This window comes from Drosophila simulans, chromosome 2R, assembly GCF_016746395.2.
Source record: "Drosophila simulans strain w501 chromosome 2R, Prin_Dsim_3.1, whole genome shotgun sequence".
NCBI lineage: Eukaryota > Metazoa > Arthropoda > Insecta > Diptera > Drosophilidae > Drosophila > Drosophila simulans.
In genome coordinates, this window is record NC_052521.2 from 4,219,783 (window position 1) to 4,247,769 (window position 27,987).

General features: G+C 45.1%; 3 protein-coding genes across 11 annotated transcripts; 2 read left to right on the plus strand and 1 right to left on the minus strand.

The window, feature by feature from the left end:
- The first annotated feature begins 261 nt into the window (after nucleotides 1-261).
- On the plus strand, nucleotides 262-7,535 carry LOC6733275. Of its 5 annotated transcripts, XM_016167543.2 has the most exons (7): nucleotides 262-532; nucleotides 1,265-1,446; nucleotides 2,155-2,490; nucleotides 2,547-3,127; nucleotides 4,455-5,954; nucleotides 6,012-6,124; nucleotides 6,188-7,535. In XM_016167543.2, the coding sequence occupies exons 2-7, from the start codon at nucleotides 1,292-1,294 to the stop codon at nucleotides 6,398-6,400; spliced, it is 2,898 nt and encodes a 965-aa protein (XP_016026166.1). In that variant the 5' UTR covers nucleotides 262-532; nucleotides 1,265-1,291; the 3' UTR covers nucleotides 6,401-7,535. The 5 variants fall into 5 exon arrangements, with proteins under 5 accessions (XP_016026166.1, XP_016026163.1, XP_016026164.1 ...); XM_016167541.3 differs by lacking the exons at nucleotides 262-532; nucleotides 1,265-1,446 and adding an exon at nucleotides 1,566-1,692; XM_016167542.3 differs by lacking the exons at nucleotides 262-532; nucleotides 1,265-1,446 and adding an exon at nucleotides 1,586-1,714.
- Nucleotides 7,536-17,823: 10,288 nt separating this feature from the next.
- LOC6733278 (uncharacterized protein DDB_G0290301) lies at nucleotides 17,824-27,976 on the plus strand. Of its 5 annotated transcripts, none has more exons than XM_016167546.3 (7): nucleotides 17,824-17,977; nucleotides 19,071-19,585; nucleotides 22,196-22,497; nucleotides 23,168-23,240; nucleotides 23,308-24,500; nucleotides 25,052-25,658; nucleotides 26,116-27,976. In XM_016167546.3, the coding sequence occupies exons 2-7, from the start codon at nucleotides 19,432-19,434 to the stop codon at nucleotides 26,280-26,282; spliced, it is 2,496 nt and encodes an 831-aa protein (XP_016026169.1). In that variant the 5' UTR covers nucleotides 17,824-17,977; nucleotides 19,071-19,431; the 3' UTR covers nucleotides 26,283-27,976. The 5 variants fall into 5 exon arrangements, with proteins under 5 accessions (XP_016026169.1, XP_016026168.1, XP_016026167.1 ...); XM_016167545.2 differs by having other exon boundaries at nucleotides 17,827-18,140; XM_016167544.3 differs by having other exon boundaries at nucleotides 17,827-18,140; nucleotides 19,074-19,585.
- Nucleotides 20,889-21,425, minus strand: LOC27207511. Its single transcript, XM_016183191.3, has 2 exons — nucleotides 21,162-21,425; nucleotides 20,889-21,101 (listed from the first exon to the last, which is right to left on the minus strand). The coding sequence occupies exons 1-2, from the start codon at nucleotides 21,371-21,373 to the stop codon at nucleotides 20,999-21,001; spliced, it is 315 nt and encodes a 104-aa protein (XP_016026170.1). The 5' UTR covers nucleotides 21,374-21,425; the 3' UTR covers nucleotides 20,889-20,998.
- Nucleotides 27,977-27,987: the final 11 nt, after the last annotated feature.

Genomic DNA, 27,987 nt, shown 5'->3' on the forward strand with positions numbered 1-27,987 from the left:
AATACGTTTAAATAAATATATATAGAATGTTGAGATAAAGATATCAGATATCTGAAAGTATACTTAGAAAGCTCAAAGCTGCCATGACGCAAATCTATCACATCCCTGTAAAACGTGTGGAACAAATTGAACGGTTTATAACAAATTTATATTTAGATTTCATATTTATATTTATTTCATATAATATCATATTTAGATTTGTTCAACATAAGATACAAGTGTAAAAAATTAAATTTTTATTCGAAATATTTCTCTGGGATAATGAAAACAAATTCCATTTCACAACGTTCCCCGCAAATGATCCATGCGAACAATCGATAGGCTGGGGAACATCGATGTTCGCTAGAATAATTGATGTGTCTTCGCCGTTCACAAGCCATTCGAAATTTTTCGCCGCTGGGAATAGACGTGATTTTGCCGTCGTGACGGTGGAGGCTATTTTTAAAACGGTCGCGGCGCTTGCAAACAAACCTCATATTCAGCTATTTAACGGAGGAATTAATTAGTGCGACAGTACCAGAAATATTACTAAGTATGTGACATATTTGCGGGCAAACTGCCCGAAGCAGTGTGCGGAGTTTTTGTTTGTGTGCGTGCGTGCCTCATTTTTACATCCACGTACATACATACATACATATATGTACGTTATGACGCAGCTGTGGAAAACTTGTTTGGGTTTCCATTTCACCGAATCACGGAATCAACGAATATTTGCGCCTGTGCTGCGAACTCCTTTTGGGCAGTAAGCCATTGTATTGATTATCGCGCGTTGTTTGCGGATGGCGTGGTCCGCCGGAGCACCCTGTAGCGCCACCCCCTTCCCCGCCCCCTGGAGTCAACATCTGTGCTCGAAAGGTCGGCGGGCGTCATTTTCGGCTATGTGGCCCACCACCAATGGATCCCCACGGTCACTGGCAGCAATTCGCGATCCGAAATGCTCCGGCCTATTTTTAGACGCGGTCTTTGCGGCCTGCTGCCTACTTAACTACCTCCCCAATGCATTCTAATTAAAAACCGGGCAATGCGCTCATTTCCACACGCATTGCATTGCATAATGCGGCATTAATGTGGCGGGGAAAGCTCGTTTCGGAAAGCGCTCGAGCATTGAAGTGAAGAGTACATAGGCCGAATGTTTTCCAGCTGCCCAATTGTAAACAACCCACGCCTAGCACGCACACACTCGCACAAGCACAAGCACACAGACTGGTTTTAATGTTTACTCCAAATAAATCGTTGCCCATGTTAATTATTTGTTTCTTCGCAGGGCCCGAGCACTGGAGGGAATCTAATCATGAGCGAAAATACATACCAGATAGAAACGCGTCGGCGGTCGCGTTCCAAGACCCCCTTCCTGAGATCGAGCTGCGACCATGAGAACTGTGAGCACGCCGGAGAGGAGGGGCATGTGCACCACCTCAAAAGGAAATCGGCGGCCCCCAATGTGCAGTAAGTGTCTGGGATACTCCCGAAATAGGCCTCCAGACGAAGCCCTTTATCGCGAACCCATAACATTATTTTTAGCCCTTATAAGCAGTAAAATTGTGAGCATTCAATATGTTTACGGATTTCGAGTCAATTTCACTTTGAGCAGGGAATTTAGGAGAATTCAGTCTAAACTCTATAACTATCTCCTATTTGGTCCTGAACAGTTCTATACAGACCATTGGTTCCAGTTAAGCAAGTTGGACTGTAGTAAGACACATTCATAGCGACTGTATGTATGCCATGTGCCGCCGCCATGACGTCACCTTTTTGTTATTCACGCTCGCCGCGAATTTGAATTTCGAAGCGGGTAGAAAACGAAGGCAAAGCCGAATACAGGGTGCGGCATCTGGTCGAGCTTCGTTAGTTTTTGGCGCCCATTTCGAGAGAGCCTGGTCGGTCTGATGATCAGTCTTCAAGACTCGATGACGACATTCAGAGTCCAACGTCGGCCGTCAGAAATCGTTTTCACGTTTTAGCCACTAAATCGAGCACGCTGGGGTGGGACAACAGTCGTTTGCGCTGAAGGCCAGCGGCTATTATAAGCATATTTTTGTGTTTTTGTTTTGATACGCTGTACTCGTCGTTTCAAACGATTCCGAGCACGTTATCACGGACTTAGTGAAATATTTTCCCCAAATCTTACCAACTACTATCTACACCTCTTTGCAGAACGATAATAGAGGAGCATATAGTGGAGTCGAGTATCAGTAAGAAAACCCGGGCAAAGGCGTTCGCCCAGCTGACCTCGGACTATTCGAGCGACGACATGACTCCGGAGGCCAAACGCAAACAGAACTCGATCACGAGCACAGTCACGTCGATTTTCACCAAGCGATCCGGCGGCGCCACATCGACGCCGCGAAACAGGAGCCAGCTGGAGACCACACAAAACACGCTGAACTCCGCCCAGGAAAAGCTAAACCAATCGAACGGAAACCTCAGCTCGGGAAATGTCAGTGATTATCTGGCCTACATCGAGTACAGGGATGCTGGCGAGTACTGGAAGTGAGTGAACCATTCCTGCATATTTTAAACTGTATACTAATGATGCTATTTTGCAGCAAAACTCCCAAGACGGACTATACCTACTCAGAACTGTCCCCCCACCGACGCCAGTTGGCGCCAGGAATTGTGGCCATGCCCAATATGTCCAGAAAGAGCCTAGAGAACCATAACGATCGGGTCAACTACATGGTCCAGCAGAACCCTGCGCAAGAGGAGTTCATCCGCCGCCGCTACCAGTCCAAGTATACCCAGCAGGTCAACTATGACTCCGCAGATGAACTGGACGCCACTTTTGGCCAGCAAAAGCAGAGCTGGTGGCTCATCCGCCTCATCCAGCTGGTTGTTAGCAGCATTACCACTGTGTGGAGTCGTGTGACCAATCTCTCGGCCACGGAGACGACTGCCTATCAAAACTACTACGCTAAGCGCCAGCAGAGTCAACGAGTTGGACTTTGGGGGAAAATAGTACAGACCATCGGAGGAGGACTTGCAAGTTTGCTGCGCTACCTGTATGTTTTCATCGGATCGGTGCTGAGTTTGGACACGTGGTTGCTGCGATCCTCGGATGCGGAAAACAAGTCGAAAAAGCGCTTCCTCATATTTCTGCTGATTTTGTTGCCCTTGCTGCTGCTGTCGGGTGAGTAGGCTTCTAAGCACCGTCCGATTTTCGCTGTAAAGTAAAATATGTCAGAGCGTGTGCCCTTGTATCGGTTCGAGAATTCATGCTGTATGCATATAGATCACCTCCAGTCGTTTTATTTATAAACTCGTCTGGTCGTTGGCAGTCGCGTGACGCCATCGATAATTTGTTAGTGGAATCCCGCGGATGAGATTTAAGTGGCCATGTGATGACATATTTTATTTTCCATTCGCCGTCTGCCAAGGTTAAACGCCTAATTTGCTTTGCCTTTGCAGGTCTGTTCTATTACATACACCCCAATGAAACTTTCCCACCCAAATCCCTGTCCGAATACACATTCACCCTACCTGAGTTGCCCAAAATCGATGTGAAAGACTACCTGAACCAGGAGCAGTTCGAATCGCTACGCTCTCAGGCCGCCGAGCATGCGGTCCGCGTTCGCGATTGGGCTGACGACTACATTCTGTACTTGAGAACCATCGGTCAGAACGTGGTCAACAAGGGTCGCCAGTTATTTCAGGGCGATGATAAAGTCTATTATGAGCGTGTGTAGGGAACATCTGCAATGGGCAGGCTACCGTTTGGTGGTCGAACTGCTGCAGCAGTTGCTTATTTAGTGATCTGGTTGGGTGCAGCGCCCCTTGCACTTAGACACATATGAGAAACTTTCTTTATGAACAATATGAGTACAAAGTAAAGCATTTGATCCGTTTTTTGTCCGTCTGCTTGACCCGCTGTTTTGCGCACTTACTTTATAGTTTTTCGTCCTGTCATTTACCCACATTCATAGGCAAACGCCCCCCACATATCCCACCACACTAACCCACACAATTCCCAACAAAATGCAACATCACAGGCTGATGGGAGAAGGATAGAGCTCGCGGCTGTTCAAATTGTAATTGTAATCATTTACGTAAACTTCATTCTTGTCCAACAATCAGGGCCTTTATCCGTCTGGGTCAATGCCCTAACTAAATCTTACTTGTTGTTAAACAACGTTTAATTGTAATTTGTTCACTGTTTGCTTTGTAATAGTTTATACAAAAATAAACCGCAAACAATTTCATACGAAACATCAAGTACAAAGAAGAGTTGTTTGTTTTATTTGCCATTTGTTGGAAGTTCGCTAAATGGTAAGTAAGATGTAAACAAAGCAATATTAGTTGGCCAGAATCGAACTCTATCCTTCTGCATTTGTGTTGGAATAACCCCAAAAACGAGTTCCCTGTTACCTCAGCCCGGTTGATAATTGAAGTTGGTGGGGACTGGAAATGTAGAAGGATTGCCAACTAATAGTGCTATGTTTAATTTTCTCCTTCCCCAGGATGGTTGCTCCTGCAGGAGGATCAACGTAGTGCTTACGTTCAGCATGCTGAAGCCCTGTTGCCACTGCCACTAGCTGTTTTCGGCTCCCTACATAGTCGGTTGTCAAATGCTGGAGCTACCTTGAAAAGTTGGATGGAAATGGCCACCGTCAGGAGTTCCCAGCGGGAAGACGAGGCCATTAAGGTGAACATGGCCAGCATTGAACAGAACATCCAGAAAGCCTTGACTGCCGAGGAATACGAAAATATCTTAAACCATGTAAACAGTTACGTGCAGCAGTTGGTCGAGCTGAAAATGCAGCAGCATTCCAAGGAGCTCGCACCGCAACAGATTCAACTCATTGTTCAGCTGATGAAGGAAAACCTCCAGCAGATTGTCCACAAAACGGAGCTAAGCGAAAAGGATTTGGCTGATCTGGCCATAAAACTGAAAATGGAGCTGCAAAGCTCAGGCGGTTGGCAAGATGGAGCTAAACTATCACAAGCTAACTTAGAGGAGATAACCAGGCTAATTAAATCAGAGGTTCACCTCCACGAATCGCACTACACCATTCAACTGGACAGGATAGACTTTGCATCCCTGCTGGAGCGTATTCTTGCTGCGCCAGCATTGGCAGACTTTGTAGATGCTCGAATTAGTCTTCGGGTGGGAGAGCTCGAGCCAAAGGAGAGTTCCGGTTCCTCAGATGCAGAAATCCAAATTGAGCGTCTAAACAGGGAAATCGCCTTCATTAAGTTGGCTCTCTCAGACAAGCAAGCGGAGAACGCCGATCTGCACCAATCAATCAGCAATCTGAAGCTCGGCCAAGAGGATTTGCTGGAACGCATACAGCAGCACGAACTGGCCCAGGATAGGCGCTTCCACGGGCTGCTGGCTGAAATAGAAAACAAACTGTCTGCGCTAAACGACTCGCAGTTCGCTCTTCTCAACAAGCAGATCAAGCTATCCCTGGTCGAAATTCTGGGCTTCAAGCAATCCACCGCTGGCGGTGCCGCTGGCCAATTGGATGACTTCGATCTGCAGACCTGGGTGCGCAGCATGTTTGTGGCCAAGGACTACCTGGAGCAGCAGCTGCTAGAGCTGAACAAGCGCACCAATAACAACATCCGCGACGAGATTGAGCGTTCGAGCATCCTGCTGATGAGCGACATTAGCCAACGACTCAAAAGGGAGATTCTTCTGGTTGTGGAGGCCAAGCATAACGAAAGCACCAAAGCGCTGAAGGGCCATATCCGCGAGGAGGAGGTGCGCCAGATAGTCAAGACGGTGCTAGCTATTTACGATGCCGACAAGACGGGCCTGGTGGATTTCGCCCTGGAGTCGGCGGGCGGCCAAATCCTTTCCACGCGTTGCACTGAGAGCTACCAGACAAAGTCGGCCCAGATATCGGTGTTCGGAATTCCACTCTGGTATCCCACCAACACGCCGCGGGTCGCCATCTCACCCAATGTGCAGCCAGGGGAGTGCTGGGCATTCCAAGGGTTTCCCGGATTTCTAGGCAAGTCGCGGGCGAAAAGTAAATGCTAAAACAGTCCTTATAGTTTTCTTCCCACAGTGCTAAAGCTCAACTCGTTGGTGTACGTCACTGGATTCACCCTAGAGCACATACCGAAGAGTCTATCCCCCACAGGAAGAATAGAATCAGCTCCTCGCAACTTCACTGTCTGGGTAAGTTTGACTAATGGACAAAGGAAGTGGTGCATTTCTAATACGACTTATCCATTAACTCAGGGCTTGGAGCAGGAGAAGGACCAGGAACCCGTATTGTTCGGCGAGTACCAGTTCGAGGACAATGGTGCTTCCCTCCAGTACTTTGCCGTTCAGAACCTGGACATCAAACGGCCGTACGAGATCGTCGAGCTGCGGATCGAGACGAACCACGGCCATCCCACCTATACATGCCTCTACCGGTTTCGCGTGCACGGCAAGCCGCCGGCCACATAGATCTGTTCAAATCTCTTCTAGTGACCTAAGTACTGGCAGGTGTACATAATGTCTGTGCCTTAAAAAGGAAACTCAACAATATATCACTGCGAGATGTGGATCAACGGAGCCCAGCCGCTTTCAACAATGCGAACTATGTAAAAAGTAAGGCTATATAGACTGTAAGTGTTTTGTATCATATCACATTAAGGTTAACTTGTACATAGCATCTTATTTAAGTCAGGACTCGAGTCCCTAAGTACTATAATATTTATTAGTATTTAGTTATTTTCCTGAAATCAATCATCGTTCCTTCAAGTCGACTCTACTTACGCAAGCAAGTTCAACCCATTAACAGAGCACTCAATCCAATTTTATAAACAAATTTCAAATTCCAATTTTCCTTTGTCATTGTTTTTGTCATTGCCTTTGCCAGCATTTAGCTACCTGATAAGGGAATTAACCAAACTTAAAGTAAACGCAGCTTCCGCTTGGAGAACAAGCCATGATTTGCTGACTGATGCAGTTTGATTGGAGCGCAATAAGTTGACCATGGCTTGTTTTCCAAGCGGAAGCTGGGCTTACTTTAAGTTTGATTATCTCCCTTATTGGGTAGCTAAGTGCTGGCAAAGGCAATGACAAAAAATTGGAATTTGAAATTTGTTTATAAACTGGGGTTGAGTGCTATGTTTACGGGTTGGATAACTTGCACATACTTTTTACCATGTTTGCCATTTAAAAGCGTTTGAAGTTAATAGTCATAGTTTGTCTAAGCCACACACTTGCTGAAAATGTATACTTTAAGCTATATCTAAGCTAAAATGTTTTATCATGAAAACTTGCAAAATCCTTATAAATGCCATAGCGATTTGAATTCACACCTCTAAAATAGTGACAAATAAAATTGAAACTCACTGAATAACTCGATCGAATAAAATCTGCCTCCATCCCTCCCAATGAAACAAACTATTTCAAGTTTTCCATACTTGTCGTATACGTAATATGTCTAAAGAGTGAACCCAAAAATAGTTGATAATTAAAAATATAGTTTTCTCTTGTTTCTATAAGTTTACTTAATTGGCTAAGTTTGTATCTACTTCCTTCGTTCATTAATGCTTTTCCCATTTTTAACAATAAACACATTGCTGTGAAAAAACGTTTTCTTAATCAAAAGGCAGGCGAAAAAATGGCTGTCAAAGCCATGGGAAGTAATTAACCTTTGCTATCCGGTTTCCGTAATTAGTTATTTCTGGACGCCAGCGAAGGATTGGAAAAAAAAGGATGCTGAGTTCAAAATCATTTGCTTGTATCCTTTGCTATCTACATTTAGATAGTGTGTGGAAAATGTCCATTTAAATGGGATTTAATTGCATAATGACGAATTTTACTCCTGACTGCAGTTGCTTATAATTTGCTAACAATTTGCATGTTATTGTTAAGCCGATTTGGCATAAATGATGATGCAGGACTTGTGCTCCAACCTGATGAATTTATTAAGTGCATTTCTGTTGCAAGTAGACTCGTCTTCGGTAATTTAATATGAAAATACCTTTGCAACTGTTGACTCCGCACGGATGTGTCATTTCGTCCGGGGTTAATGCAAATTGTCTTTTAATTTGTTGTGCCAGCAAATTCCTGGCGCTGGGAAGTCAAAGGATTTCATCTTCAAGCGCCAGCGAAGGCATGCACTTAATTAAAGCCAGCTGGCTGTCTCAAACAGATCTGATGTGATGGAGCATCTTGGATGGCGGGATGGCAGGACCCCGTCAAAGGGACCACCTGCGGATGTATGAAATTTCTGCGAACAGAACGACCAGGCCACTGGGCCGCCATTAGGCAGATTCCCGCCTCGGAAGGATCTGCGTCGCAACAGGACTGCGGCATGTCCTCGTTTGAGCCTGAATTACAGGCATTGCTCGGGCGTCTGTGTAATTGCAGAGTTGCCCCGTCTACACACACGCATTAAGTTTAATTGCCACCGGGGCCCGAAAACTTTTAATTTCGCGGGGCGTAAGTTCAGCGCATATTCATTTCGCACCTGCTCGATGGCGGCAAAAGAAGTGGCATGCAGCACGCTTAATTTGTTTACACAAATCTTGCTCAAATGCCAGCCACCTCCGCCGGCGAATTCCCATCGGGGAATAAAAAATGAAACGACTCTGGGAGCCGGCGGCACTCAGTTCTGGCAGCAAAAGTTTCGTCCTGCGAGTGTGTAACAATTAAACTGCAGCTAAAAATAGTGACTAATGAGAAAAGTTTGCAGCAGCAGCAGCGGCTGTAAAAAATGAAGGCAAAGCCCGCCCACTTTCCTCCTCTGAATCGAGAATCGAGTCGAGCTGAGTGCTGTTTAAGTTGGCGGCAACTTTTCTCTATTTTGTATTGAATTTGCTGGCGTGTCGGACCGCCATTTGCTGGCCTTAATGGATCAGCCAGCTGAAGTGTGCCAGCCATAAAGGGAGTTGCAATCCAGCCGAGACAATAAAACCCAAGCCATCATATCACACTCTTATCCCCCAGCCGCAGGAAAACTTCGGGAAAGTTTACGGCCTGGTTTGATAAGGAAATTCTTCAAGTTTCAGCAGAAAAAGCTTAAAATCTATAGGAGTGGTCTCCACTCATATCCTTGTATCGCAACTAGGCCCAAAAGATTGCTTCCGATCCGAGGATCCATGCGTAGTTGGCCAAGTCAACCTGCAAAGCAGCGTTTATGGCCGCTTCGGGTGTCGCTAACTGCTTGCGCTTCGGGCCAAAGTAGCTGGCAAATTCCAATGACGTGACACTGGACTTGCCACCGGAAACCGATTGGCCGTACAGTGAAGCCCCGGTCACAGTTGCGCCCGCAGTCGCATCCGCATTAGGTATGCGCATACTCGTCCATGGGCGGCTGGGAAAGTTTTGTTTGCCATGCAAATCTGTTTGCGATGTGCATGGGAGTGCGGCAGCGCTTAGTTAGAGACACTTGTGTGACTTGCTGGCGTAATTGAATTCATTTGGGGGTCGGGCGTCAGCCGGAGGAGCAAGTGCCAGCACAATAACTATTTAACAAACCGTTATGCACACATTTTGATAACTTTCAATTTGATTCCACTCTGCGGCGACATGGCAGCTCAACTCAGCTCGGCTCAGCGGGAGCAGGAGGAGCAGGAAGAGGAGCAGCAGCAGGAGGAAGTGTTGTGCTCTGCGGCCATAATGAAATAAACTTGTCACACAGTCGGCAGAAGCCATTTGCCCCATGTCCTGTTTCCCGAAACTACGTCCGCCGGATGAACTACGGCCCGGGGGTCAAAGTTCGGCAGGCTGGCAGGCTGGCAGCTGGCAGCTGGTGTGCCGCCCTCATTGGAAATTTAATTACGCATGGCACTTGTTTACCGATCCAAAGTTAAGCCTTGCTCCCGAGCGGACGTGCGCATTAACCTTAATTAAGTGACAAACAATCCAAGTTCGTCACGACATCATTTCATTTACAGGCAATTGAATTTTAATAGGAATTCGTCTTTTCGAGAATCTCCCTGCCTTAGCTAGCGCCTGCTCCCCTTGGAGCTGGAGTCCTGGAATCCTTGCCCCACCGGCCGACTGGCCATTTGCATGGCTCTTGGCAACGCAACTCTTTGGGCTGCCGGCCATTATTTCGCACTTCTGAGTAATTTAATTCATTTGCAATGCCTTTGCGAATTATGTGGATGGGAGGTTTACTCTGCCATTTGCCGTTTGCCATTTACCATTTGCCTTTGGCCTGCCATGTCCTGCCCTCCAGTGCCTCGGGATTCGTGTCCTTTTGGCGGCCCAGTGTTTGGCCTTAAAGTCCTTTTGCGGCCAACGGGCCACAGAAACCCCGAAAGCCGCAAGCCACTTTCGTGATCCTTCATCGGAGTCATCTTAACGCATCATTTAAGCCGGCAGGGCGGTCGACTGCCCCAAAGAGGGTCAGATAACGTTCGTCCTTGCTGCTCTTAATTAAAGATTAAATGTGCTAAGTTGCCGGGACTTTTGGCAGAAGGACGTTGCTTTAATATCGCCCATTGGCTCGATGTCCTGTTGGATGTGTTTGGCGGAGGGCGGGCCACCCCCGCCCCACATCCACATGTGTGCTGGTTCCTGGTCCATCCATGCATCCATCCATCAATCAATCAATTACGCTTGGAAGTGCGCCAGGATAATAAAACGTGCCTGAAACGGAGTTTTGTCAGCAAAATTTACGATCAACTTGGCAGAAAGCCGTATTACGAATGTATGCATTGAAGAAATGTCCTTTAAGCCCGTTATTAACAAAAAATCGAAGGTTTGCATTTCTGTTTAGGAAATTCAGGGCTTTGCTGCATGTGCTGCAACTTTTATCATATTTTTATAAAAAAAAAACATACTTGTGGAAATATAGCACCTAAAATCAGAAAACGAAGCCAAATGTATGGAACATCAAAGAATTCTCAGTGAATTGCAAATCAAGGATCTGATTTGTTTTGTTCACTGACTCGACTTTCATCTAAAAGTTTAATTTTATATCAGTTTCGTAGTATTTTAAACATTTCTCAAAATAAATAAGCTAACCGGCAACTTTAAAAATGCGAAAGAATACAACTAATCATACATATTTCCTTTTTTTGTGTCGTTTTAAAAGTTGCATGAATCATAAAAGAGACTTGGATTTCACTGCAAGTTTGCATATAGAATAAAAGGCAACTCAACATATTGTTGTTGAAGAGTAAGTTGCAAAAATTGTGTGTAAGTCCTTTCAACAAATAATGGATGTGCCATTGAAGTATACTCGTACACTTCAGTCACTTGCCGTAGTTAAGTTGCCTTCTTACTTGAAGATTGTCGGAAACTTTAAACGTTTTTATTTCCGCCAGACTTTATGTTGTTCTTTGCCTCTCGTTTGGCTTAAAACATTTATGTGCGAACACAGCTATGGCATATACATATATCATGTGATTTTCATGCAACCTACATACATATTAATTCAGTTCGGAAGCTGCGAAATTGCTGGCCATTGTTTGATTGCTGTAAATGCCGGACTTAGCTGGCAAAGCAATTATTTACCTAAATGGTTTGCCCACGTCAATGGCAATTGTCTGCGATTTCCATTTGGCTGAAATGTGTTGCATACAGGCTGTCAGAAGGCTGTCAGAAGCATCCGAACAATGAAATCCGGCCAAAGGGACGAACTGCAGCCGAGGAGGCCAGTTGGGTGCTGCAACAAAAGCAGGATAAGGCAAACTTTTTAATTGAAAACCAACAAAAATATAACGTCAAAAGTTGCAAGTGGTTGACACTTCGCACCCGCTCCACCCCGCCACCCATCCACCGATCCAGACCATGCAGCCCGTCCATCCTGTCCATCCGTCCCACCCGTCGTATGCGTAATATTGGGGCTAGCAGGCAGCAAGAGTAAACGAAACGAAACGAAACGATATGAATCCTTTGCGACAGCCGTTGCCAGGCATCCAGTGCTTTAAGCCGAGCGTATGTGCACACACGTGTGTATGTCCAAGTCCACTGGTCTTTAATCAGGAGGAGAGCTATTGCCACATCGTTATGAGCGGACTCGAGGAGGCGCCGCACTGCTATATATATTTAAATTTAAGATTATGGCCGTACGTGGAGTGCGCCGAGTGCACTCGTGACTGGCGGATTGGGATGGCGATTGCTGTTGACACAATTCCGCATCGGGCTTTCTCCCATTGCGCTTTATTTACGTCTCTGCAACTTATCGAAGTTGGCATATGATGCTCGCAGTTCGCGCGTTTTTTAAGCCGCCTGCACGCGTCCGAGCTGCCGACTCCGCAGAGCTTAACTGCATCAGCTGCAGTTGGTAAACAACCAGACACCCTCTGCCACCCACAGACACCCGCTGCCGCCCACTGCCACCCACTTCATCCCCTCCACGCCACCGGCGATGTAATGTGATTATTCAGTTGTTTTGCTCGCAATTAAAACAAATTGTGCCCGCTGTGGGCGAAAGCATAAACAAACTGCTGGATGCCAGCGAATCGTATTTGTGCGAACAATGATGGTCGCAATTCGATTATTCCACCAGTTGCACGGCTTCAGCTCGAATTAATCTCTAACCCGGACATCCTTGGGTTCGTGATTAAATCGCTCATAAGGCCAGCAACGGGCCATAAAAAATCAATTGCGACTGTGCCAATGCCACAAAGATTTACGTTTCAATTTCAGATTCTGCCACAATAAAAACCAACGCGAAGGGCGCCGTGTGTATCCCTGGAACACGCACACATGTGTGCAAATCAGGATTCCTGCAGGACTCAGACGAGTGTGTGCGTGTGTGTGTGTGCCTGCGACTTTGTGTGTGACCATAAGCTGGCTTAGCAGATTTGTTGCCGAAATTAGCAGGCTGTAGGGATCAAAAAAAGGGAGCGGTCGTCGTGCAGGATATCTATTTTCGGCAAAGGAATTCGGCGTCGTTCGAACAGATTTATGCGCCATAAAAGAGCGGCTAGACGTGAACGAACATGTCAGCAAGGACTCTCTTTATGGCGACCAATAAAAAGGAACCCGACTGGCAATAAAAAGTGAAATGCCCGATCAGCACAGCCCACCCTCTGCGCACCTTCCGACATAACCGGTTACTGTTTTAATATTTAGTCCTTGGCCACAATACTCTTATTTATCCGAATGCAAATACCTTATGTTTGCACTACGCTTTTGTCCTTTCCGTCCATGCTGGTTGTTTCTGTTAATTCAAAGTCAACAGCCCCGAAATAAAACCGAGTCCATTGTGTTTGCCTAAGGTAATTACAAAGGCAATGTTTACTTATGGCCCTTCATTAATATGTGAAAAGGTCCTTGCTCTTTCCCCGCCGTGCGGATTTTAATTGCGGCACATACGTGTTTTATTGCGTACAACTTGTTGGGGCCTTTCCTGCGGCCAACTTGGGCCTAAGCCAGTCGAAACAGCTAAAAGGATCAGGGATACAGCCGTAGCTGGCTGACAAGTTGTCGCAGCCGCAGGTGCGGAGCAGCTCTCACCGTGCACTTTGATAAAGTTCCAGGATAATGCAGAGTCCTCTGCTAAGTATGCCACTGAGATAGCAGCCCCATCCCCACCCACACTTGCCACCCACTTCAGCCAACACTCGCAAAAGTCATTTGTTGTTACCTAATTGTTGCGGGGTGTATTAATAATCGCTTTCTAATGCAAATCATTCCATTCAATGTTCAATTAGAGATATACATAGATATGTTAGATATAATATCTAATGGAATGCATTTTAACTGCAAATACTCGAGTAGTAAAGTTAGAAGTCTGTAATGAATAGTGTCTTGCCAGCAGATAAGTTCCCATGTATGCATTTTTGACCATTTCGCTAAACAAAGGGTATCTGATAGTCGGTGCGCTCGACTATAGCTTTCCTCCTTGACTGGTTCTATTCTTTAACTTCTTAAACGCATTTAAAGTGTACCTAAAACTTTTCTTTAAGCAATGACAATTTCTGAGTGTATCCTTGAGCCTTAGGGCTGTCGTGGTACCCCACTCATCCATTCGATGCGCTGCAACCTCTTGCAGCCCCATAATTGCCATAGCAACGCCAACTTCTGCGATTCTTGAGCACGGGGAGCTGGGAGATGGGTGATGGGATCGGGGAGCTGGGAGCTGGAAGCGCTTTCACTCTGTTGTTTTCAAATTGCTTTTAGCAATCCCTCATACTTTTGTGTTACACTTCAATGGCGAACGCCGAGGCCCGCGCCTTCCACATTTTCCATTCGCTACGCCATAATTACAGGTGCAGCACGAAATGGCTCGCAATTGCATTTCATCTTCAGCGTCCGTAATCAGACAATTTTGAAGTGTTTTGCATTTAAGTTTTGCTTTAATCAGGCCGCTGGCCGGCGGAGGACAAACTTTTCGGTCAAGAGACAAAAGGCGCAGATAACAGCTATGAAAACAGGAAGTGGCCCCAGGCCACCGACCAGTGCTGCCAAGGGAAACACAGAATACTACGGAACTCGTTTCAAATACTCATTGTAAATGACGCATTCTACCCATCTGCTTTCAACATTTTGTTGATAATGTGAGACCCCTTTTAATGATATATAACATCAAATTAGCGTAACCGAAGATAGCATTCTAGTTTTTGATATTACCTGATAAGGTTCTCTACATTTAGTTCTAATTAATGAAATAAATAATAAAATAACTGGGCAGCACTGGCACAAGTACTATATCTGAAACACGGAACCCGAAACAGGGAGCCAAAAGAGCCGTTAAGTAAGAGCCCAAGTTGGAGTAGTCTCCAGTTCGTTCGTTACGTTATTTTTGTGTTAACTGATTTCCATACTGTTGTTAGTTTCGCCAACTATGCACCTAGGTACACACACTGATGGGTGTGGGTTCACTTTCCAACTTCTGTTTGGTACACGGAAAAACTTTTAAGCATTTTCACACCCACTGAGTGCGTTCGAAGCGAATTTAATTCCGATATATCGGTTAGTCTTTAAGCTTTTTCAGCTTAATCAATGGAAAATGTGCACATGTGCAATGGAAGGTGATTTCAATTGCAGTATCAATTTAATTTAATGGTCATCAAGCTCCGTCGAAGGCTGGGAGCAGGAATTTACACAGGTAAATCTGGCTTTGCCACAAAATAAAGCGCACGAAAAGCACGAATCAAATGTTCAGCTATCGATAATCCACATATTTGTTATAAAATGAAATTCGTATTTCCATGACAGGGCATTAAGATATTTCCAGAATCAAGAACGTATTAAATATCCAATTCGCAGGGTATTATCCCGCCAACGAAGTGCACCAGAGCTTTTAGTCCTCGTTTTCAGAGGATCCGCACCAAAAACACTCGCTTATTCCACAGATTATTCCACAATGCCACCGAGGAGCGTCTGTCAAAGAGCTGCAGACTCGAGTGTCGAATGAGTTTTAGCATATTAAATATTTACATTTGGCATATAGTATATGGCATATGGCTTTGCAAGCGTAATGTCAGCTCAAGGCCATACCGCCCCGCCCCGCTACGAGATTAGGCCAAGATGATGGCTCTGGCTGGATAGCCACTTGGTTCTGGTCAGGGCCAACTCAGGCGGCGGAAGCGGGCTTGGAATTTATAATTGTGATTTAATTTGCATAAACTTAAGACATCTGCCTTGGGGCAGCAGCACATGTCCTGCCATCATCATTTTTATGGCCCGGTCAAGTCATCCAAGCCTAAATTTTAAAACAATACGTCTAATATTTATGACCCAAGTTTTGTAATAGGCTTTGTTGCGGCTTATGAAAGGATTAGCCTAAGATGCTCGAAAGCAACCTTGGTCGAAACAAAGAATGCTCACTGTTAAATCTGCAAAGGGCTGATGACAGTTTTATTAAATTTCCACGTGATTTGCAAAGATTTATGTCGGTGCACAATCTAGAAAAAAAAGAGTAATGAAGGCACTAAAAGAAATTCCGCAATATCCATAAAAACAACGCGACATTCTCAGGTATAAAAATAGTATATTAAAATGAAAATTTGTAAGCTTTTAATGTTAATACATTTTAAAACAATATGTTTTTAACATTTGCGGCAAATATAATATCGGAAATAAATTAAAGCGATTTAACTATTTCCATAGATTATTTTCACAGTATTTGTATGTGAGTAGGTATAAAGTAAGATTTTTTAAAATAATTAATTATTAATGTGCAACCCTTTTAGCACGGATGACCGGTTGAAGAGACAATATATGTAGGCCACAACTCTTAATTAAATGGTTATTCATATAATGCATAGTTAAATATTTAAATACATTTGCTCATACGCGCTTTTTGCTGGTTATGATTTCGATTAATGCGCGCATTTGTGGGGAGCAAAATAATTGCTTTGGCAAACATTAAATTCATATCGGATCGGCATCATCTGCCAGCTGGCAATATTGTTTAGCCATAACGATATAAATATTTTCTGCATAAATTGCTCTCGCACGGATAACGATTTGCATTCACATAAATATTCAGCACTTAGATTGGGTCAATCGCCATCCCTCATATGACCGGAAGTGAATGGATTGTAACATCTGAGGCAACTTCTGGGCCGTTATTTATCTGGCGCATTCATCGCCAACTGTTGCACAAAATCCAAGGACACTCAAGGAGCGGCGGAGTAGCTCTCCATTTGGGCGGGCATTGTTATATTGTGTTAATGCATGACGTTGTTAGGCAGCTCAAAGTGTACAAAAGAAATTAGCAAACTTGAAAAATAAGAAAAGCTGCGAATTCAGCGGCAACTGTTGACAGTTATCCTGGCACAAACACGCATTGTAATGTCTAACAAGCTTCACAGCAAACATCGCCCGTCACTCAACGGCCTCACAGTCCTGACAGGTCCTGCGTCCTTAAGTGTGTGTGGCTGTGTGTGGGTGTGTACGGGTGTGTGGGCGTCTGTCATTTACATATTTACACTTTGCTCCCGGTGCCTTGGACTGAACTTTAGCCCGTGGTGGTGCTGTGCGCCACATGTCCTGCCCCAAGGATGTCCCGCTCGGAAAAAATATCCAAATATTTCACTTTAACGCAATGCTAATGTAACTATGCTCCTCCACTTCGTAGCATCACGTCCCTACGGATGCTCAAAATCCTTGTTTGTTTAAAGTATCACTTTTAAAATTATAATCGTTCAGCCATTTGCCGATTAAATGATAATGTGCGAAAACAATTGAATACAAATTGAATCGTTCAATGCACTATAGCACGCTTATTAAAGCAATTGAGATTTAAACAATTTGAAACCTGCACAAGTTTGCCCATCCCAGCATTTTTCAATAAAAAGCATCAAGTTGTATGATTAAGAATTTTAAAAAGTATTTCACTATCAAAGCTTTTTTTGCACTCAAATCATTTTTCTTAAGTGGAGAGGTGATAATTGCGGCTTGAAGGAGCACTCGAAGAATATTTCATATACTATGTATGCTTCTATCATACTACTTATCAGTTCATCAGTTACCCCTTTGGCAAAACCCAAGATTGAGCACCCACATGCATACATCGCTGCTTCGCGCAGGTCATTCTTGGTAGTGATTACAAGATACTGACTGAGAAGATACTTTCATCTGCAGTGATATGTTTTCCCCCGTGCAATGTGATTAAGACAACTGCCGGCGGTGGCGACAATGCATTTTCAGGTGCCAAGTGCGAGCCCAAATGGCCCGAAGGCGCCAAGGGGAAAATGCAATTTCCACCGAAAATAACGGATAGCGGCCTGTAGCTGATTCACTTTGGTGCAATTTGCATGAATCCGGTGGCTAACAGCCGGTTAACAGGCGCTGTTATCGTTGCGTTCTGCTGCTGCCGCAGCTGTGTTTATTGCGCACAACTCATTCATAAAAGCGGGGAGAGCGCTCTCTCGGAGGAGATAGAGAGAGAGAGAGAGAGAGCGGAGATTGAGTTGTCGGCGGCTGCTGTGCTTGTATGCAATAAATACAAAGGACTCAGCATCCGCGGCAACAGTGGCGTCGCAGTGCTGAGCGCAGAGTGTCGCAGGTCCAAGGAGTCAGTCATCGCGTAGCCGCCGTGTGTGACGGACCGACGCCGCTTTGTGGCCGATTTAAAGCGAGTCTTGGTGCGAGAAGTGCATTCAATTAACATAAAATGTAATTAGAGACCCTCTCTCCGCCTCTCTTAATCAAACGCAAACATCGGAAAGTGAGCCGCGGAGACAAAACGAATGCCATTTAAGGCGCCTGCGAATAAATCACGGCATGCCAGTGCAGTCGAAACTCAATCAAGTTGAACGGAAATCGTCGCAAATTAAACGTAAATTAAATACCACCCGGCCACGCGGCACTCGGACCGCCTTTATTAGAAGTTATGGCTGCCAACCTTTGCCTGCTTTGTTTCATCCATCAATGTGTGCGACAGTCACGTGGGTGTGCGGATTGGGATCCGGACTTGGTTGCGATTGGGATCGGGATCGGGATGGGGTGGGGATTGGGATTGCCGCTGGCATGGCGCTAATTTCTCACACTTCAAACGTGGCCGGGACTGGCAATGAATTTCCGCTCCAGCCTCCTGCGGATGCTTTCGTTCCGTTTGGCTTTGCTTTGCTTTGCTTTCCCAGCCACCGTGTTCCCAGCTCCCCGATTTCCCGGTGGCGCCCCTCACCACCCTGACCACCTAACCCCCTTACCCGCTCCAGTGCTCGTGCTATTTGGATAGCTAAGCCTCTCCAGTGCCACAGATTAAATGGATTGGCGGTGCAGTTACCCCGGCCGTTGGATAAACACGAGCACGAGCACTCGGACCGGGAGTGGGAGTAGGCGTCCATCGGGGAAGACCTCCTCCGCATTCACTTCTTTATGATTAGTTAATGGGATTCAATTTCATTCGAAATCGGCCGCCACAGAACGTGGCAATCGCAGCTGCCGCAGCTTCCTTTCGCAGATTACGTAAGGCAACTTTCTGAAGGAAACACTTGTTGGGTCTTTCTCAACTAACCAGGCACGTAGCTCCGGCGAAAGGAGTACCAAGTGGGGGAGTTGGGAGGAGGAGGGCGGAGGGCGGAGGGCGAAAGCCGAACGGCTGAAGGCCGGGGAAAGTGAATCACAGTTGCGTCATTAGGAGCCTGTGAAATAAATTCAATATAAGCGGGGCCTAATGGCGGTAGTTGAGTTCCATTTACATTCAGCCTCCATAAATTGGCATGGCTGCGAAAATCGTTGCCTACTTAAGAGGGCCCACATTTAGCAGGCGCAGCATCGGCATTGTGAATGCAGCATTCCACCTCCGCCCTCGAGTGGCAAGATGAAAAGGTACAAGTGTGCATTCTAAAAATAACAAACAACTCGAGTGCGATAAAAACAGCAGTTGCTACCAAGGTATAAAGTGCTAGCGTAAACACAGCCAGCCAACGAAGAAGGAGCGCAAACAAACATCGGAGCCACCTAAAACGGCGAACAAACAGCGGCGAAGGTTGTCCTGTGCGGAATCCTTGCTGTGTCGGTGTATTGGTGTACCGGTGTGTCGGTATATCGCTCGGAGTGTGTGCCAGTGTGTGTGGGCCAAAGGAGCCAAGCAAAGAGTCAGTCAGAGCAAAAATGTGCAAGTAATGTGCAGCAAGCAAAGTGCAATGCCATCCGTGAAATCCGCCGAAAGTGAGATTCTTCTTGGGATTATAAGGAGCGACAGCATGACGAGCGGCAATTCCCTGAGGACCTGCCTCCTGCTGGCCACCATCCTGGGATTACTCTGCCGGACCAAGGGTGAGTGGGGCGTCTGGGAGTCTGGGAACCCCTCAATCTTCGGACTGAGCAGCTCTCTGTCGCCGATTGCTTTGCTTGAATTATGGAGAGCAGACGGAATAAAAGGAGAATCCGTTTTACAGCCTTATTAAATCTGTATTACATAAATTACGGCAAGCGTTTCACTCTGCATTTTTATGAGTGCTTTGCGCTTTCACATTTCACATTTTCCATTCGCCTTTCCCTGCTTTTATGTCATAATGAGTGCAGCCTTTTGATTTAATGACAACTGTTTGCCATAAAACAACATACATATGCACACACAGCGCTGGCTTTTATGTGGCCCGTGATTTATTTCACTTCTTATTTTTATGATAATTTATCAAATATGCATAATAAAATGCCAGCAAACGTTTATGGCCTCTGCGAATTTGGCCAAAATTTCATTTGTAAGGTGGCAACAGCTTGGCGATCGGATTTTGTGTGCTGAGTGCCTACTGCAGGGTGGACCTTGTTACGTACTAAGTAACGAATTATAAACCACGATTGTTGTGTACCAGCGATGCCTGTTTCCCTGCTCTATTTCAGTTTTGTTAACAGGGCTCAATAATAGAGGAGGCAGTCCACGTAGTGACGAATGTCCACGTAGTGACAAATAGCCACGTAGTGACATTTAGTAGAAAACATTTTATAGGATTATGGGATTTCACGTTGAAAACTTTTCCTTTAACACTTTGGCTTAAAAATGTTTTTTATCTTTGCGGTTTTGATGGACTTCGTAGCTTGAAGTCTAATCACTTTATATATTTAAGACTAGACCATTGATTTTCATGTACCATCCTTATTATAAATCACATGCATTTAAATACTTTGTTGCTTTCATCCACCGTGGACAATGCGTTCCCTTCTTTTAAGTGACATTAAAATAAAGCTAAGCTTACTAACTAAATTATGAATTTTCTGTAATGGACTATATGTATTTATTTTTAATCAGCAAGAGCTTTTCCTCGTTACTTTCTTTTACTTGTTTTATAGTTTGGTGTATTCCGAAGAATCCGTAAAAACTTTCAGACCTTGATTAGATATTTGTGACTATTCAAAGGGAAACTGTCTTGAACTGTTGATCCGCTTTTCTTTGTTTTTTCTTGAGATGGGAAATGACCTTGTCCAAAAACTCAAAAATTATTTTTTTTTTTATTTGACTACATTCAACATTTTTTTTTCGATTTGAAATTCAGCTGCAATGAAATGTGGAATCATATTGAGATAAATACCTATTTTAGACATTTTTAACTTAAGCTATTAAGACAAATTCGTGCACAAGTTATTATTGAATGGTGTTTTTAATATTCACAATTAGTAATTTTATTTATTTGTCTTGGCTTATAATGTTTTTATTGATTCGAGCTCAATTTCGTTTACTTAAAAACGTGGTTACTGGTTGATAATCTCACGATTACAGCAATCAGGGTAATCTGCGTTTGGGGTAACGTACTTTCCAAACTTTTTCCCGGGAGGAAGTCCATAGGCACCACAACTAAAGTAAATTCGTATATATTATATACATTATATATAGAGTTATGAAGAGCAAACTTACGTGTGTACCTCCGCCTCACTATTTTCTCCGCATATGATTCGCTCACACCTCTGTGGGTGGCGTGCACTCTGACCTTTTTCGAGAACCAAACCCTCGATAACACACTTTCCAGGATGGGCTGGATCCTTGAAGACGCCCCGGGCAACGGCAGCTTCGTATCCCGAAACTAGGAGAACGGCGATTGCCACAAGTAGCACGGTAGCTGAACGCATCTTGGAACCTTCAAATCCCAACTTAGACTGAACAGCCCAGTCAATTCTGAGAATCTTTACACTTTATCTATCGGTGGCCGGTCAGGCAAGTCGTCGGAATAAATATTTGTATAAGTAGCTAGAGCTTCGGAATAAAATTAGTGCTTTGCTTACACAAACGCGCTTATTAATTATTTTTTGTTGTCGGGGCGATAATGGACAAATAAAAATGCCAAGCACTTAAAGTATGGATTTTACTAATCTGTTTGTTTTTATAACAATAATAATGGGCCCATATAGATTTTCTTTGGTTTTTAATTAATAGAGAGTTATCATTCTTGTTCATCAAGCATTTTGAATAAACTAATGAAAAGCCTCAGGTGAACTGAGATATGCGGAGGAATTTTTCCATTGCATCAGGATTAACCTTTTATCATAGTTTATTTTAAAATATTTTGCAAGCGATTTATAAATGCATATAATTCATAATGTATTTTTTTCTGCTCAGCTAACTAAAATCCTATTCAAAATGTTTTGTTCTGCCGAATAATAATAAAGTGCAGCGGATTTACCCCAATTTAATAAAGTCAAAAATGTTAATTAGTTTAATGTTCGCATTATCACACGTTTGTTATTCAGCTTGCTCATATTTAAGCTGTAATCAGCAGCGGTAAAACCCAAATATTGCCTAATAAACAAAACATCATATGCTGCTAAACTTGGGAATATGTTATGCGGGTCCACCCTACAGTAAATATAATTTCGATTTTTTCTGACTCTGTTCACATGAGAAAAGCCAAACCAGCACGGGATTATTTTGCATTTGTTCTCGCCCTTTCGCAGCTTTGCCCTTTGAGTATGTAGATGAGCACGAGGACTTCAACTACGACCTGGACACGGCGCAGTCCCAGGCCAAGTACGACGCCCGTCTGCTCTCGCAGCAGATGCTCAGCGATGCGGAGCTGCAGCGGCAGGGGCTGAGCGACGGCCAGGACAACGCCCTGGATGGCGACTCCGCGGCAGCTCGGGGGACTGGAGCTGGGTCCCACTTGGATGCGGTATCCTCTGTCCAGGACGACCTGGAGCCGCACAGCAGGGCAGCGGCGTGCTTCACCAACGGGCACAAGTACACGCACGGACAGAAGGTAGGATGGCGCCAGGGGCAATATTTCAACTCGTTCTTACACTATTTAGTCAGTAAAGTACTGCTCACTGGCTTAAATACGAGTTAAATGAATTAAAACAATGCTTAGCCGTACATTTTTGGTTTCTGTGCAACTCGGAAGCAGCTAGAGAAGTTCCTGCACCATCTTTGGGTCTAAATAGGTAGCAAAAATGTTTGCTAGAGCTGTATAATTTAACAAGTACTAAGATTTTTCGACTGTGTCATCTTCTTTTGGCTCAACATTAGTTTTGTCAGTGAATTTCCTTCAGACATCCGTTTTTGTGGGCGGGAGGCTGCAGTGGAACTCTGCTTCTGTGGTCATTTGAATAACCATAATCGGACGAGCGTTCCTGGTAATTGAACAAAGAGATTGCATAATTTGAATTTGTGGCTCGTTACCGCACATGTGATGATATGAATGCCAGACCCAGAGCAGACTCCCTGCTCCTCCAGCCGAGATGTGTGCTTTGCTCGCCCATTCATTGTATCTCGGCCATCAAATCGGCTGGCGTTGTGATTGATTGTCTGGTTGTGGGTGCACATGTTCCCACATGTTCCGTGTACATATCTATATATAAGCCGCAGGAGCACCTGCTGGCCGAACTTGTCGGAGGAGAAACATCTAAGTTATTTGCTATATCCCTTTCCAGGTTCCGCGCCTGGATGCCTGCGAGGTGTGTCTCTGCATGGACGGCGAGATCTTCTGCTGGTGGGAGAAGTGCGGTTGGTTCTGCGTCGGCTTTTTCCGGCATGCATAATATAACGAGAAACTTTTGCCTTTTTCTCGCAGATAAGGCCAATGTAAACAAGGCGAGGACGGCGGGGGACAGCACAGGACTTGGACTTGGTGTCGAGGACGACGGCGACGGCAATGGCAATGGCGATGGCGATGGTGACTATTCAGATCCATATCGCCACGAGAGCACAACGGGAAAGTCAACAAAAGTGCATAAAGCGGCGAGGAAAGTTGGCAAGCGGCATAAGCATCGCAAGAATCAAAAGAATTTTAATGACTACGAAGTTTACCACAGCCAGCGGGAGAAGCAGCAGCAGCAGCAGCAGTCGGATTATAAAAAGTCCGCCATAAAGCAGCAGCTCCAGATGCAGCAAAAACACAAAAGCGACAAGAGCGGTGCTGGCAACTACAATATAATCAAGCAACACAAACACGAGCAGCAGCAGCAGCAGCTCAAAATACCGCAGCAGCAACATCAGCAACAGCATCAGCAACAGCAACAGCAGCAACAGAATGTGGCAGCTTTGGGTGTTAATCACGCAGCAAAGGCAACGCATTATCAGCAGGCAGCTTCGACGCCCCTGCCAACTCCCCCACCCCCGTCGCCGCACCCCCAGCACAGCCACCACCCACACCAACAGCCGCACTCGTCCAGCAAAATCCTCAACTTCCCCGAGAACTTGCCAGCCCTGCTCTACTACGACTACAAGACGGAGGAGCACGAGCACCACCAGCACCAGCACCACCAGCAGCACTTGCTGCACGAAAAACAGCGCTTGCTGCAGCAGCAGCAGCAACAGCAACTGCAGCAGCAGCAGATGGTGCAGCAAGAGGCGTTGGCGCGACAAAGGGCATCTGAATCCGCATCTGAGCCCGAATCGCGTGCTGGAGGCACAGCAGAGGGCGGCGTTGCACCCAACGGAGACTTGGCCGCTGATAAAAACTCTGATGAGGCGGAAACCGACAGCGATATTCTGCCAGAGCCGCCTACAAAGCAGCCCAGGGCAGCTGCCACACAATGGCCAACTCCAACTAGCAGCAGCTCGGCCAGGGCGTTGATGACGAGCAACGTGGCATCCACATCCACGGCTGCGACAACGACAAAGACATCGAAAACGAAAACGACAACGACAACGGCGACAACGGGAAGGACGACGACGACGACAACGGCGACAGGCACAAATGAAATGGTGACAAGCACGCTCTCTGGAATGGAGAAGTCCGGGGCCACAGTTGCAGCCACAGATGTGAGTTGGGAGGTTGAGTAGGGTCCTCACTTTGGTCGGGCATTGTGTTGGAAAAGTTGCGCAAAACATATCCATCTCCAAACGTAAGCATTGGAAATAAATGCCAGAACTTCCTGTTAGATTAAAAGTTGAGGGACAATGTTTGCTCTTTCTGAGTGATACTGTTATTGTGCGAATGATAGTCGTGAGGAATCTTCAAGAGACTTCCTCTTTTGTTTGGTAATTTTTCTAATTTTAAGTTGAACTAGGGAAGCGAGATGAAGCCAAGGTCTTACAGACTAAAACTATTATCTTCCGTTTGTCAGAAGCTCAGGGTATTTTAGGACTCGGTTCCCAAAAGTAGCTTTTCGGGATAAGGTCTTCCCCAATTAGTCTGGGGGAAACTGCCACTTCATTGGCTGCCCGGACGAGAAGCTTGAACTCTACGCCTTCGGTGGTGTGCCCAGTGAGCCCGAAATGCTTGTCGTAATGGGGTTTTTCATGCTCGAGCTGGTTTATTATTTACCATGCAGTCAAGTCGAATTAACAGTCTGTGCTTTATTCCCGACCAGCTTGGACAGATGCAACCCGATCGCCGTGGACCAGACGCGGAGCAAGACGACGCCTTCCACCGCTGGCTGACATCCACCGAGCTGAATGCTGACAACACAAACTCCATGGACGACAGCCTGGAGCGGGAAACGCCGGCATCGACAATAATCGATGATGTTGGCACGGCCAACAAGAGTGACAGGAGCATCGGCGGCATCGGGGGCATCGGTGGCATGGGTGGCATCGGCAAAGACAATGGCAACGACGCCGTCTTCTTTCGCAGCTCGTACAACGATTACAGCAGCGAATTCAATGGGAGCGTTGTCAATATTGACATTACACTAACTGCAGTTGATGTGCATCCCCGTCGCCAAACGGATTTAATTGCAAATGGCAACAGAACGTCAGGCGCTAACGACAATGGCAACAGCAGTAGCAGCCAGGTTGGAGCAGCAGGGACAACAATGAACCCACTGGCAGCCAGCACCATCAGCAGCATCAGCAGCAGCACCAGGAGCAGCAGCAATCAGGATCAGCCTCAGCAGAGCCCCGTTGTTCCGCCGTACACCCTGACAACGATTATAACAACTGCGCCGCTGGCACCAGGGCGTATGTGCAATGTTTTGGGTAAGCAAGCAAGTCGAGGGAGGTGGCGGTCCAAGGGGATTATCGCAGCACAGAGAAATAAAGATCCTCGGGCATTTGCGGTCAAGCTGCTATTTGGTCAGATTGCTTCCATCTGTTTGAGTTTATAATACTGAACTTTTTCATTGCGACAAAGGCTTTGCCAGACTTAAATCGTATTGTCAAGTCCTTTGCGTTTTGATAAGAACTGCATCAGCTGAGTAAGCCTTTTTAAAATATTATTTAATCCTTTGCAAATATTTTGCTAAATTCAGTAAGAGAAGACCAAGCCACACAAAAGTCTCTGATACAATAAGCAGTATAATCATTCGATTGCCGGGTAAACATTCCGACGTGAGTCTGAGTAATGAAAACAACTTTCCCGTATTTCATTGCTGCGCATCACAATTGCTCACTTCTAATCCCATTTAAACTGCAAATCAAACGCTCCTCGTTCCAGGCAAACTGTATAAAATTGGCGACATTCTGCCGCAGGACACGGGCAACTGCCTGCAGTGCATCTGCACGGATGCCGTGACTCCCGACGAGATGCCGAGCGTCACCTGCAGTCCGCACAATTGCCCACCACTGGTTCTTCCGGATCTGTTCGATGCGACTGGTTACTGAGGTTACGGGTTTGTGCTGTAAGTTGCTGCAACGGCGGGCGGGGCGTGGTCCAAACGCCAGGTGGCAGGTGGCAGGTAGCAGGTAGCAGGTGGCACGCCCCTGCGGCATGAGCTGTGGGACTTTTTGAATAGATCGAAGCGTGATTTAAATTTTGAAACCGAAAGCCACAACTGCAGCCAGCCAACGGAATAGAAGCGAACGAATGGAATCGAATCGAATCGAATCGATTCGCATCACACTCACAACAACTGCACTACAGAACTCACTCTCGAATTGCATGTCACGGTCTCAACTAACTCAACTCAATATGAATTGTATGGATTTCAGTGTAAAGCCCTCCCTATCACGAGTGCCCCGAGCACTCTCTAAAACGAAACCTATCAGCAGACATATATTATATTCGTACCAAACTATATAGTATCGATCCAAGCCGACCAGAGGGGAGAGAGGGGAACGAATAGGAAGGAAATCGCAGTTGGCTCACAGTCTAGACTTTAAGCTGAATGTTTATGCATTTTATAAGAATCCGAATTCATCTCTCTCCGCAACAAGAATCCATTAATGTATACAGCAGTAGCAATCGTAAAGAATTTATAGATGTACCAAACAGAAGTATATAGTATATACAAGCATATACGAGTATCTACTCTATATCTAAATCTAATATCTAAACCTATACCTGTGCGTAGCGAGTTCGGTGGGATCAGTTGATTACTTAGATTATTTCCCGACTGAGAGGAAACCGTGTAGAGTTTTCAGTGTATTTATCAACGGAGAGCCCCAAGCGAAACGAGTAACTTATACAAATATAGGCAACTAAATCTAAACGAAAAAAACTGAACAATGACAAATAATGAACAACGTGTGTAATATTTTAATTTTGATATTAAAAGCAAACAACGTACTCCTCATTTGCATGCATGTTATTGTTTCGCGCTTCTTTGGAAATTAAGCCATACGTAATCTATGAATCGAAAATTGATGTTAGCAGCAGTGTATGGACATTGTTTAAACAAAGACAAAGTTGGCAAGGAAGACACCATATCGAGTAGCTATAACATTTTAAGGAATAATCCCCACTGTATTTAATATAAACTTAGAACCTCGAACTCTCGTACAGTTCAGTGAATTCAAAATTTGCGAAGATTACCGAAAATCCATTTGTTTTGGTTTCCGGCGACAAGGCAGCATTTATTTCAAAGCAAGTTTAGGCGTGATAACCATTGATTTATTCGAAAGGGGTTAAATTAGGCGGAATATATAAAAAATACTTGAAAAGTAGAAAACAATTTCGATTTTAAGGCAAATCAAAATACATTCGAGCGAGTTTTTTATAACCGGACTCGTATGATGGGCATGTGAACCATGGAATCAAAATGCAAAATATACGTACATGCGAATATACCGATGCAGACAAACGTAAATATTTATTATTGATGTTCCACAAGAGAGCGTATGGTAAATTCGAGGAAAAATAGAAAAATTCATCTTGAACGAGCGTATTAAAAATGTATACAAATATGCGTATTTATGTATGTGTAAAATAAATGTAACTACAACTCTCTACTAATCTGCAACTCGCACACAGATACAGATGCACCGGCATCCGTGTGTTTAAATGGAATTTGTGTTTGAAATCAAATTGAAATCAAATCGACATGAATAAACCGAAACCCAACTAAGGCATTTCGAAACACGGCTCTAT